The sequence below is a fragment of the Nannospalax galili genome, unplaced genomic scaffold (assembly GCF_000622305.1).
Source record: "Nannospalax galili isolate Female #2095 unplaced genomic scaffold, S.galili_v1.0 scaffold1191, whole genome shotgun sequence".
NCBI classification, from domain to species: domain Eukaryota; kingdom Metazoa; phylum Chordata; class Mammalia; order Rodentia; family Spalacidae; genus Nannospalax; species Nannospalax galili.
The window spans coordinates 524,576-537,747 of NW_008330570.1; the positions used below are offsets into that span (position 1 = coordinate 524,576).

Genomic DNA, 13,172 nt, shown 5'->3' on the forward strand with positions numbered 1-13,172 from the left:
CCTCCTCCACCACTTCATTCTTCTCCTTCTCTTTGTTCTCCTCTTCCTCTTCTTCTTCCTCCTCCTTAACCCTGTAATGGCAGAGAAAGGCCAACCAGTGTTCAAGGATCAGATTCTTTCTCTGGATTCCATCTTTGATCTGTTTAAGACTTGGAGTACTTTTTTTTTTTCCCTACCCTCATCAGCATCAAGTCTCCCCTTCTGGATTATTCCCCTCAGTGCACATGTTCTAACCTTTCCTTTTTTTTTTAGACAGGGTCTTGTTACATAGGTCAGACTGGCATGGAACTCTTGATCTTCCTGCTTCAACTTCCCAGGTGCTGGGATTCTAGGATTGCCATCATCGTGCCTGCCGTTGATTATCTTTACCCTTGGTCCTTCATTACCCGTCACCACTGACCTCCATCCACTATTGGGTTTATAGAAAGAATTGTTTTGTTGGGCCTGGAGAAATGGCTCAGTGGTTAAGAACACTACTGTTCTTGCAGAAGACCTGGGTTCGAATCCCAGCACCAACATGGCAGCGGACAACTGTCTGCAACTCCAGTTTCAGGGGATCCGACAGCCTCTTCTGCCCTCCATGGAAACTGCATGACATGGGTGCACTTACCTACAAGCAGGCAATACAAGCATAAAATAAAAATAATAAATAAAATATTAAAAAAAGAATTGTTTTGTTTTTATTCTAGGACCAAAGGGAAAAATAGATAAATCCACAGAAGGGGAGATTTTTTAAATATTTTATTACTTTTATTTTTATGTGTATGAGTGTACTGCCTGCATGTATGTAAGTGCACCCATGTTGTACAATGCCCATGGAGGTCAGAAGAGGGCATCACATCCCCAGGAACTGGAGTTACAAACAGTTGTTAGCTGTTATGTGGGTGCTTGAACCAAACCTGGATCCTCTGAAAGACCAGCCAGTGCTCTTGACTGCTGAGTCATTTCTCTAGCTCCCAAAGGGGAGATTTTTAAAAGCATACTTCTCTCACTAATAGAGTAAGGCGACAAATAGTCAGAACAGGTTCAGGCATAGAGAGCATAGAACGTCTGAGCAACTGCAGGATATATATCCTTTTGGAACACACATGGAACATTGATCAAAATGAGCCACATGTTCACCCATTAAGCTATGAACATTTCTTCGGGATTGAAATCAAACAGAGCATACTCTGTCTACAGAGAAATTAAGCAAAAAAAAAAAAATTCTAAACATAACCAAAAAATCCCCAGTGTTTAGAAGCTAACCATAGGTCAAAGATGAAAATGAGATATTTTGAACTAAATGGTAGCAAAAGACAAAAGTCATACTTAGAATGAAATTTATGGCCATAGCCACATATGCAAAAAAAAGGTTGAATATTTGTGGTATAAGTAAAATCAGTTTCTCAGTATCCAAGTTGAGTAGAAAAGGATAGCTAACTAAACCCATAGAATATGGAAGGCAATACTAACAGTAGAAATTTCAAAAATACAGAAAAGCATACATTCAATAGAATTAATAATAGCAAAGTTGACCACTGTAAAAACTGATAAAATTTATAAGTTCTCAAGGGAAAAAAGGAACATAAATTACTAATACAGACATGAAGCTTGACCATAGATTCCACAGCTTGACCACAGATTCCACAGAGGCTAGGAAGATAAGAAGCCAGCTCTGGTGGTGCATGCCTTTAATCCCAGCACGGGAAGCAGAGGCCAGCTTGGTCTATATTATCGAGCTCCAGGTCAACCAGGGTTACATAGTGAGACTATGTCTCAAAAAAAGAAAAGAAAAAAGTAAACAACAGTGAATAAAGAAAAAAAAAGAAACTATAATTGGCCTGGGACTGTAGCTCAGTGGTAGAGTACCTAGCATGTGTAACACCCTGGGTTCAAACCCTGTACCACAAAAGTTAAAAAGCAACCCTACTCAAACAAACAAAACAGAAAAGGAAGATATAATAAGTTATTTTAATCCAAAGTTAAAGAATTTAGATGAAATGGAGGAATTCCTGGAAAAATCACATATTACTAAAATTGACACAAGAAGATAAACAATGGGAATAGCAGTATTTAAGCAATTAAAGCTGTAGTTAAGAACTGTTCAACACACTGGCTGTTCTTGTAGAGGACCTGGGTTTGAATCCCAGTACCCACATGACAGCTAACAACTGTCTGTAACTCCAGTTCCAGGGGATCCAACAGCCTTTTCTGTCCTCTGTGGGCATTGCAGGACATGGGTGCACACACATACACATAAAAATAAACATTAAAAAAACTGTTCAACAAACAAACAAAACACCATAAAAGCCTAGAGGGACCACAGATGAACTATCCTCAACATTCATGGGAGATCATGCCACTTCCATCCATTCTTTGGCAGAATTATAATAGGAGGAAGGGGAGTTCCAACCTGTTCTATGACAGCATAATCTAAAGTTTATTTTATGTGTATGAGTGCTTTTGCCTGCATGTATGTAAGTAGACCACATGCATGCAGTGGATCTCCTGGAACTGGAGTTACAGAAGATTATGAACTGCCATACGGATGCTGGGAATGAAACCTGGGTCCTCTGTAACAGCAGCAAGTTTTTTAACCAGTGAACCATCTCTCCAGCCCCATAGCAGCATAATTCTGATACCAAAATTTGACAAGAATTCTGAAAAAAGGAAAATTTAGAGGTCAGTTTCATGAAAATAGATGTAAAAGTCTTAATTTAAATGTAAGCAATATAAGGGACACACATAATAATAAAATTGAACTTCATCTATGAAAGCACAGTAAGTTCAATGTTCAAAAATCAATCAACAATATAATAAGAATTTGCAACATTACTAGAATAAAAGAGGGAAGTTGTATTGTTTGGGTCTTTCAGAGGCATCTGCTCTGGGCTTTCAAAGATGAATGAGAGGTATGAGGATTCAGTGGCAGTGGTGATGTCTTCCTGGAGGCATCAGGTGTAGTGAGAGCATGAATTTCCCACTGTAGCACAGAAGTGACACTCATATTAATGCCTGTCATGCTGACAGAGCACCTGTGGCCTCTTTCCCCTGGTTCTGGTCTATTTTTCTTCATTCAGTGGATCCAGTGGTCTGTCTGATTTTGACCATGATCCTAGCCACTCGTTTCCCCTGCCTGTTTTTACATACTGATCCTGAAATCTGCCCAGTATTTCCTAATGTATTTCAATGACTTTTCAGTTCACATTGGCTAAAGTGAGTTCTGTATATGTTAAGAACCCAGCTGATGGAGGAAGCAGGACCAACTCAAACATTTTTTTTTTCTGGTTTGACTTTTTTTTTTTTTTTTTTTTTTTTTTTTGTCTTTTTGAGACAAGGTCTCCCTGTAGCCCCAGCTGGCCTGGAACTCACTATGTAGACCAGGCTGGCCTCGAACTCACAGAGATCGCCTGCCTCTGCCTCCCGAGTGCTGGGATTAAAGGCGTGCACCGCCATGCCCGGCTTTGTTTGACTTTTATGCCAATACCAGTAGTCTCCTAACATTACAAAAATAATGCAAAGAAAAATAAAACAAAATGGCCATCTGATTGAAAAGAGTTCACAAGCCTGATGGTGGTAGGGGCAGAGGTAAATGGAGAGAACGGAAGACAGGAGTGAAAATAGTCAAAACAGTACAAGCTACATGTACAGAAGAGACAGGAATGCAGTTCTGTACAGAGCAAGGAAGTTCATATCTCAGAACCCTGGTAGGAAGAACCGCCAAAAAGGGACTTAAGAGAACAGGTGCTGGTGGAGACATAGATCTTAATGTGGGTCAGTTCCTGACAGTAGGAGGGAGGAAGGATGCTCAACTTGGTTCTGGAACATTGGGACAAGCGGTAGCCTGAGAAAGTAGTGCTCATATAGTGTGAATGTTGGGGAGTGGGCAAGGACCCAGGACACAAGATGGAGAGCTGGTGATGACCCTCCAGAATGGCCAAAGCCTAGTGACAAAACCCTTGCTTATTGTTAGGAAACTTGGTTCTCTCTTTCTGAATGCAAAGTCAGTGCTATCAACCAGAAAAGCTGAGTTCTCAAAAGAGTCCTGGAGTTCTCAAAAGAGTCCTGGAGTTCAAAAGAGCATGTAACTGGGGACAAAGGCCCTTCAGATAGCAGACCAACAGACACCTAGACTCAAGTCTAATCTAGTCTCAGTACTTCCTGCCACCCACACCTCTCCTCACAAGTTGTTTTTGCCTCTTTATGCAGATTGGGGCAGACTCCTCTCTAGATCAGTCTCTCTCCAGGCCTAGTCTGTGAACTTAGGGTCAAGCCAGAATGCCTGAGCCTGACCACATGGTGAAGGCCGTTTGAGAGTCCCCAGACCACTCTGCTAGCTCACTGCCCAGAAAGGAATCAGAGGCCACAACAAAGAGCTTCAATTGCTCTTCCCAGAGCACTGACCCTCCTGATTAATAGCCTCAATCAACAGAACCTTTTTGTTTTTTTCTTTGGGGTTTGGGCAGAGGAAGGCACCTGCCCTGGACAAGGCATCTGCCCTGGAGAAGCATTGGGGAGCAGGCCCAGGCAGTTTGTACAACTCACCTGCACACCCCCTAACAGGTAGCCTGCCCTGGGATGCCAGGAGTGACTCCTGACAGCTTCTGTTGTTTTCCTTTCCAAAGTGGAACAGAGAGATTTTGGTTCCACTGAACGTCACAGTTTTCAAACCCTAGGGAAATCTGAGGCATAACAGACACACTCTTTTATCAGTGATATTTACCTCCAAATGCCAAAGAGGCAGATGCAGGCACACAGGTAATTCCATCTTCATCTCAACAACCTCAGAGCCACGCCATGCCTGCTTCACACCGGAATGCTAAGACTCCTATCCATCCTAAGTGGAGACCCAACACCGTCCTTAATTAAGTTCTTCCTTACCATCTCTGCCAGGTGTGCGCCTCAACAGGACAGTGCTAATGCGGCTTCCGCCCTTCCCAAGCACTTCTGCCCTGCGCTCAGCCCCACCTGGCAGGTCCCCCTCCCTCGGCCCGCGGCCCCCCTTTGCGGGGCCGGGAGACTTGCTCAGCCGCAGAGCCATGCAGGTATAAAAGGACTGAGGAGGGCGACAGGGACCATACAGCGGCAAAGGAGGAGAAAGAGGGGAAGAAAAGTGACTGAGAGAGGCCACCGAATATCCTCGTCCGCAGAGGGCTGCCTCTCCTCACCGGTAAGGGCGTCGCAGCGCAGGGCAGCACTCCTAACCTGAGCCCTGCCCGGGTCAGCAGGTGCTCTGGGCCGGTAATACCGACTGGCCCCTCTGGCTTGTCGCAGACCTGAGCTCTTTGCAAACTTCCTGAGATGGGGAAGGGTTGAGTCCCGAGGATGGGTGACCGGACGGGATACGCTAGGGAGCAGGGGGCCTCGGCAGTGCCAGGAATCTTCTGTCTTGGCGGGAGATGGCGAAACCAAGACGTTGGGCTGCTAGGACCCCCTTAGATTCCAACTACTGTCTGGGGAGATCTTGGGAGATTCCGTTTCAGACTCCTCGTTTTCCTGATATTTTTGGACATGTGGTCATTTCTTTAAAGGAAGACAATATATGTTCTAAGGTTAATTCACGTTGGAAAGAGGAGCAGGAGGGAAGGCTGGGTCACAATAAGCACCTTGCCGTGCAGATTTTGTTGTTGTTGTTGTAACCCTGGAACCCGCGTTTCCCTGTCCTCCTTAGCAGACCCGGCGGCTGCGCTGTGCTAGTTACCGGATTCTGGAGTCATTACAGGACAGGGCAGTAAAGTTTCTCTAGTATCCAGCTGGGGTTAAAAACAGGTGGCAGAGCAGGAACTGTCCAAGGTCCTGAACCACCCTGCATCGGACGCCCTCAAAAGGACTGCGGGATAGTGCAGCGGTTTGAATTGACCCACGTTCAGGCAAAGGAAGTTTCCAACGAGGGCGGGACAGTCTCCTCAGCATTTAGATGCCCCCCAGAGCCTCCATATTTAAATAGGGGAAGACAGGTTTTTGCAGAATGGCTGCAAGGAATCAAGTAAAATAAAAGTATGTTGGTATTGTCAGTTTATGAGGTATGCTCAGATTATGGCTATTTTTTCTTTTGAGTATTATAAAAGTTGATGCATGTGTGTCAGCTAACGGTGTAGGGACAAAACCCCACCTTTATCCCTCAAATCTTTGCAGAGGGGCATGACAGGGTGTACTTTGAGAGCGACAAGCATAGTGTTTGATTTAGTTCAGAGAATTTCCCCCGGTATATGACATCGTAATAGGTGTAGGTCTATTAAAATGAACAAATTGCAGTGTTATATTTTCCAGGGATTTTCATTATTGGATTACTACACCCTCTACTTATGAAAAACCCAACACTTGACAGTTCCCCACTACTTTGCTTTTTCAAAAATGACACAAATAAGACAACATTTATTTACTGTGGGAAATACACACAAGAAAGAACAAAACAAGCTGCTTTCAGGAAATTGTCCAACTAGGAGGTCTGAGCAGGTGAGGGGTGGGAGTGTTAGCTGTAAGGAGAGGGGACACTTTCAAAGGTCTGAAATCTTGATTGTGACCCTTTAGAAAATGAACCTCATACCACAATCTCCCAGCTTTGAGAACAACTGAAATTTAGTTGAGAGGACTACCAGACTTGCATGTTCTTATTTTTCTCTAATACATTTTTTTTGGTCTTTTTGAGACAGGGTCTCCCTGTAGCCCCAGCTTCTAATACAATTTTTATATTATCTATCATTTTTCTGCTTCTTCTATAACATCTGGGGAGTTTTTGAGCTGAATGTGCTGTTGACCACAATGCTTTGATAACTGGCCTTCCTGCCAAGTTCAGGCTGGCTGCTGAACCTGAGCACCAGGAGGCTCCAACAGCAGCAGTGGTCTCCGGTTAGGATGGGGTAGCAAGGTTGTCAGTGGACTGAGGTGTTTCTGGGTCAGCATACTGGTTGCCAGTGCCCTCTAATGGTTGCTCTGGAACCGCCCCCCCACCTCAAAACCCTCAGCCTGGCTTGACAACCAGTTCTTGCAGAATCTTGCACAAGTGGATCAGAAAAAAGGGAGTGACTTCTTCAAGTAGACCATAAAGGCCAAAGACAATTTAATTTCCAAAACCTCCCTCCCTAAAAACAGGTTTGGCTATACCTCCCCAAACAAGATTTCTTTTAGGCAAATTCATATTTATTTATTTATTATTTATTTATTTATTTATTTATTTATATTCATACAGAACATCCCAAACAATCTTATTCTTCTTTATACCTGCATCCCAAATGACACCCCAAATGTTCATTAGGAATGACAGACATTTAAGTCATTCACACTTTAACATGAACTAATTTTCTAATCTAATTTAAATGTCTTTCTAAGAGCAAGTGGAGATCTTCAGAAATCCAGAATGACTATAGGGTTGGTGGAGAGCTGATTATAGGATGACTTCAGGGATCCTCTAGGTGAAGAGGAACAAATGTAACAGCCTGAGCAAGCAGTGCTGGGAAAGGGGTTGGGCACCAGGAGACCAGGGCATCATGAGTGCTCCCTTGCTGCATCTTGACCTCTTCACCTCTTGACCTCAGGATCTGCCCAAATGTACTTCCTGCATCCTCCAACAGTATCTTCAGTGGTTCTTCATAGCAGAGGCAGCTTCCTTCCGGCTTCCTGTCCATCCATCCCTCTGTTTACAACATCTACATCTTTTCAAGTCCAGAAATTTTAGACCACATCCGAGAGGTCCAGGAAACAAAAATATTTGATATGTTTAGAAGATGAGGTAGTTTTAAGAGAATTTGGATTTACTTTAAAAACAAATCTCTCCAAAGTCACTAGTGTCTGGGAAATGGCAATCACCTAGGTGACTTATTTTACAGGATATCAAATTGGGTTGCCTGAGATCTTGGTTAACTGGACCAGTCTTATTTGCCTGCATTCAAACCTAATATTCATGGAAATTTTTAGGGGAATGATAGGATCCTGAGCAGGAATTTTAGAATCCTTTGTCTTTTTCAAGTTGCTCCTACCCCTCAGATCTGGAGTGTTGAACTGTATAGCTTCACCCAGACAGTGTGACCCGAGAAAGCTTGAGAAAGCAGAACTTACCTTTACCTCATCATGAATGTGAAAGTGTGTCTCTTGGGCTTCAGCTTTCTTACTTCTCAAATGAGGGGCTGGACCAAGTGATCCCCCAAATGGCCTTCATTTCCAATTTTTTAATGGTCTGACTTTAACAGGAAATAAAGGGAAAACTACCCATTAGTTGCCTCAAGTCCTGTTCCTTTCTCCCTCCTACAACTTCACCTTGCACATTGCCCATCTTCTGAGCACCGCTCCTGTCCTCAAAAAGCCCTGGGCTGCTCAAGTGAGCACTGTTAGTGTTGGCTCGCAATCCTTCCTGGTGACTGGCCAACATTGTTCTGCTCCTTGCAGGGGTCCTACTAATCTTATTTGCCTCTGCAGAGCCTCAGCCTGCCACCTGGAAGATGCAGAGAGTCTCATACAGTCGCTCAGGGATTCTGCTTCTGGCCTTGCTGCTGCAGGCCTCCATGGAAGTGCGGGGCTGGTGCCTGGAGAGCAGCCAGTGTCAGGACCTCACCACCGAAAGCAACCTCCTGGTATGTGGGCCACAGATATCACCTTGGTTTGGGCATCAGATGGAACTAGGGTTGGGACAATTTCAAGGAAAGGGGTGGGGGAAAGGGGAGATTCATTTCCATTGATTGGAGCAACTCAGGGCAGGAGCAGAACATTTCCAAAAGGTCAGAACAGGGCCAGTCAGAGGAGGAAACAGCTGCAGAGAAGGGTCTGGACCATAATTTCTGCTTGATTATCCTCACTTCCCATCCGATCTCCTATGAAGACCTCTACCATTTAAACTATTTAGAGACAGTGCCTTATTAACCAGGATTGCTCTCTTCATTGATCCTATATCTCCAACATTTTTACCTCCAAATTATCCCTTTTTAAATAGCAAAACTTTACCATTTTTGTTTCATATTTCATCCTTTTTTATTTATTTCCAGTTACAAAGCCAGCTAGGTAGTTATACAAAACATCTCCAGAGGGAGAAGGAAAGACCTTTTTTTTTTTTTTTTTTTTCGGTAATTGGTGCCAAATGTCTCATGCTGTTTCTGGAGGACAGGCTTTCTGCCAAGTACCTTTTCAGTCTTTCCAGAAGCATATAAAGGCCCTTTGGGTGGGGTTGCAGCTCCTTCCAGGTCACCATAGGGAAGACATGTGCATGCACATGTGTGTGCACCCAAGTGCCCAGTGCCTGCTAGGTGAGAGTGAAAAGTCTATCACTACATCTTTTGTATTTTATCAATAAAGAACTGAGTTTAGGTTATGGGAGAGACGTTCTCCAAGACACAGAGAAAGTTGCATATATAATATGCAACAGACACAGAGAGCCTAGGGGACTCTGTGAGTTCCAGCTCAGAAAAAACCCAAGATTCTTATATGAGACACCCACTGTGTACCCTCTCCTACTGAGATCTCACCAGAGAGGGAGGGCTGAACACAGAGAGTCCATGGGTTCAAGTCCCACCTCTGACACTAATGAGCTGGGGGACTTTAGGTCTTTTTCCCTTTCTGAGTCTCCTGTTTCATTATCCAGGGGAGGGGAGCTTGAATTATTTTGTTTTTATTTTCTACTGTTAACATTCTCAGATTTATAATTCTAAATCCCTGAAGTAGAAAAATCCTCAGCTAAAGAGTCTGGATGGAATTTTTCTGTCTTCTCCTCTGCAGTTCCCATGGATTTAAGAAACTCTAAAAAGGCAACCTATGGGTCATTTTCCTATGTACCACAGTTGAGTTCTCCAGGGACAGTGAACAGAGGCACCAGTGTGGCATTTATTGTGGAAATACCTCTGGCTTCCTGCCCTTCCTTCTAGCCAGAATGAGGTGGCAGGGGGAAACAAAATACGTCTTTAAAGATTTATTTTTATTTTTAAAAATTATGTGCATGTGTGCATGTATGTGCATGCCACTGCCTGTAGAAGCAGAGGGGTCAGATCCCCCTGGAGCAGGAGTTACAGGCAGTTGTGAGCTGTTGGTTATGGGCACTGGGAACCAAACTTGGGTCCTCTGGAAGAACAGTCAATGGCTCCTAACCACTGAACCATCTCTCCTGAAACATTTTGTCTTGATCTCCCTGATAAAAGATCAGCTCATACAGCAAAAGATCCAGTGTGCAGGAAAGTTTTGAAACAAAGGAGAGGTACAGAGGTGGGGTAGAACGTGAAGCATATTTGCATATCTGGGGTAAGATTGAGGCATGGTTGAAAATTCAGGGCCTAGAAGCCAGACATCCCTCACCTGGAAAGATTCTCTACTAAATTCTAGCCCTATGTCCTTACTGGACTTGAACTGAACCACACTTACTCATCATTACATGATAACCACCTACCTTTCTGAGTACATATAATCACAAGATCCTGCTCATAAAAGCTAAGGGAAGACAGACCAAGTTTAAAAGAGAATGGGGTGGGGTGTTTGCTGCTGTCGCCAGGTACAATTACACAGGGACAAAATCAGACACATGCACGGTAATAGGACAGCATGTCCCTGGGGCCTGGAGGACCGTGTAGCCATGTGCTGGGCAGGACGGCCTCGAGGCCCGAAGTGGCTCCAGGGAGGCCAAGGGTGCGGCCAGGGCCCAGCCCTGCTCACGTGCTCGGGCTCTCCCGCAGGAGTGCATCCGGGCCTGCAAACCTGACCTCTCCGCTGAGACCCCGGTGTTCCCGGGGAACGGCGAGGAGCAGCGACTGACCGAGAATCCCCGGAAGTACGTCATGGGCCACTTCCGCTGGAACCGCTTCGGCCAGCGAAACAGCAGTGGAGCAGGCGGCTCGGCGAAGCGCGAGGAGGAGGTGGCGGCGGGCGAGGGCCTGGATGCCGTGGGCGTGCAGGGCCCACGCGAGGGCAAGCGCTCCTACTCCATGGAGCACTTCCGCTGGGGCAAGCCGGTGGGCAAGAAGCGGCGCCCAGTGAAGGTGTACCCCAACGGCGCCGAGGACGAGTCGGCCGAGGCCTTCCCCCTGGAGTTCAAGAGGGAGCTGGCGAGAGAGCAGCCCGAGGCTTCACCCGGCCCCGAAGGCCAGCAGTACAGCCTGGAGCACGGCCTGGAGCCCGATGCTGAGAAGAAGGACGACGGGCCCTATCGGATGGAGCACTTCCGCTGGAGCAGCCCGCCCAAGGACAAGCGCTACGGGGGCTTCATGACTTCCGAGAAGAGCCAGACGCCCCTGGTGACGCTCTTCAAGAACGCCATCATCAAGAATGCCCACAAGAAGGGCCAGTGAGGGTGCAGCGGGGCCCAGGGGCTTCTCTTCCCCTGGGAAGTTCGCCCTAAGGCCTCTTGGCCTCGCCTGCCTGCCTTCCACCTCTCTACCTGGCGTGCCACTCGCTGGGAGCAGCTGTAGCCGCCAACCTCCAGCCTTTTAGTTAGGAAATAAAACCTTTCAGATTTCACAGCCGGCTCTGACTTTGAATGTAGAGTTTGTGAATAAACTCACACTACACAACCATCAAAAGCATCACATATTGGAAGGGGAACATAAAGATTTCCATATGACCAAGTGGTAGAATGGAACGAAAATATACTTCCATCCCATTTCCTCAGTAAATGGGTTATGAGGGCAAATAGTTTGGATAGCACAGGGTGGTTCTCTGTCCAGGACTCTAGGATGACTGCTCAGCTATCTGATTTGTCAAAAAAATAGGATTGTTACAAAAGTGACTACAAGAAATCCAAGCCAGGTGGGCATCCCTGAGGCCTCACTCCTGACTGTGGAGTCTGTGCTGTCACCCAGGAAGCTTTGGCTATGTTCTTCCGTATCTGTGACTCCAGGCAGGTTCCTGAACCTTTCCAAGATTCAGTTGTCTCATCTACTCCTTCCTAGGGTAAGGGCTATGGCAAGGATAAAGGGAGAAAGTGGATGTGATTATTTTTTATCATTAAGCAGCATAACTGGGGTGTGAGAGTTGTTAGTAGTTCCAATTTAGTTATTCACAGATTCAAACACATGGTCTTACCCTCGTCTGTACACACTATGGAGACACACATCTGCTTTAACCCAGTGTACCCAGCTGCCTTCTTCAGGCCCTCAGGCTCAAGCTTGAAGTCTTGTTTCCTGCCCTGCTGTGTCCCCCCACTCCCCAGTTCTGTTGTTGAGATGCCCAACCTCAGCCTTCATTCTCAGTTCTAGATCAGACTGTCACTGTCCTAATGCAGTAACATACTGGTCTCCAGTTGTTTCCTTGCCCATGCAAATTGTTCATACTAATATTTAAAAAGTGCTTGCTGCTCTCATATTCCTTAGCTCACCAGCCAAAAGAGTGTCCACTACACTACAATCTTCCACTTTCTACAAACCACTGGGACAAGATATATAAACCCATGTCAACCATATTTTCTCCTACCAAACTGGTATCCCATGTTTCCTGGGATGATGGCTCTGCTTCATGTCTGTCTGTCATCTCACTGTTCCTCTCCTGTTTTTCACTGCCTGGACTCCATTCCACTCTTGCCTTCCTCCACGGTTGGGAATGTTGCTGTTTTTCAATACAAGCCCAGGATTAAGACCACATCCACTGGGCCAGTCAAGGTCTTGTCTAGCTGCCCCATCTCACTTTCAGGGCTTCTGTGCCCAGCCCCTTGTGCTGTAGGGCATGCTAGCTGGCCAGGGTGACAAGTAATGTGTTGTGTACGTGTTTTATGCCCCCTCCCAGAGAAATTTCAAACTCACAGGGCAGAAACCAGATGTTGTGTTACTTCTGTGCCCCGGTAGTGTCTTCACAATTCTGGAGTCACGGGTTTGCAACCACGCGCTTATAATTACAGGGGACACACATGTACCTGTCACTTGTGTTTGGCATCAGTAGATGATACACATCCAAGCCTCGTGGGAAATACCCTCATATTTGATACTCTGGGAGTTCACAAATAAAATTAGGATGAGTACTGGAGGAATCTTGGTGTGAGGGGAGTCAGCCCGACTGAGGTCTCCCAGAAGAGGATTGTAAGACATCAACAAAATGAAGAATGGCCTGGGCCCTCCTGAGGATGCTCCCTCACTGCAAATCCTGGCCTCAGCATCCTTCTCCTTACTGAGCCAGGTAAAGCAAGGGTCAGTGGGGGTGGCTAAATGTCAGTGGTACACTGTTGATATTTTCAGATTCTGTTTTTATCTCAGAAAACCATTTCCTTTACAGAAATCAAACAAAGAGCCATA

General features: G+C 45.6%; 1 protein-coding gene across 1 annotated transcript; it reads left to right on the forward strand.

The window, feature by feature from the left end:
* Positions 1 to 5,073: 5,073 nt before the first annotated feature.
* Pomc (proopiomelanocortin) lies at positions 5,074 to 11,395 on the forward strand. Its single transcript, XM_008848603.2, has 3 exons — positions 5,074 to 5,152; positions 8,395 to 8,549; positions 10,629 to 11,395. Exons 2-3 carry the CDS (start codon positions 8,418 to 8,420, stop codon positions 11,238 to 11,240), a joined length of 744 nt encoding a protein of 247 aa, XP_008846825.1. The 5' UTR covers positions 5,074 to 5,152; positions 8,395 to 8,417; the 3' UTR covers positions 11,241 to 11,395.
* The last annotated feature ends 1,777 nt before the right edge of the window (positions 11,396 to 13,172 follow it).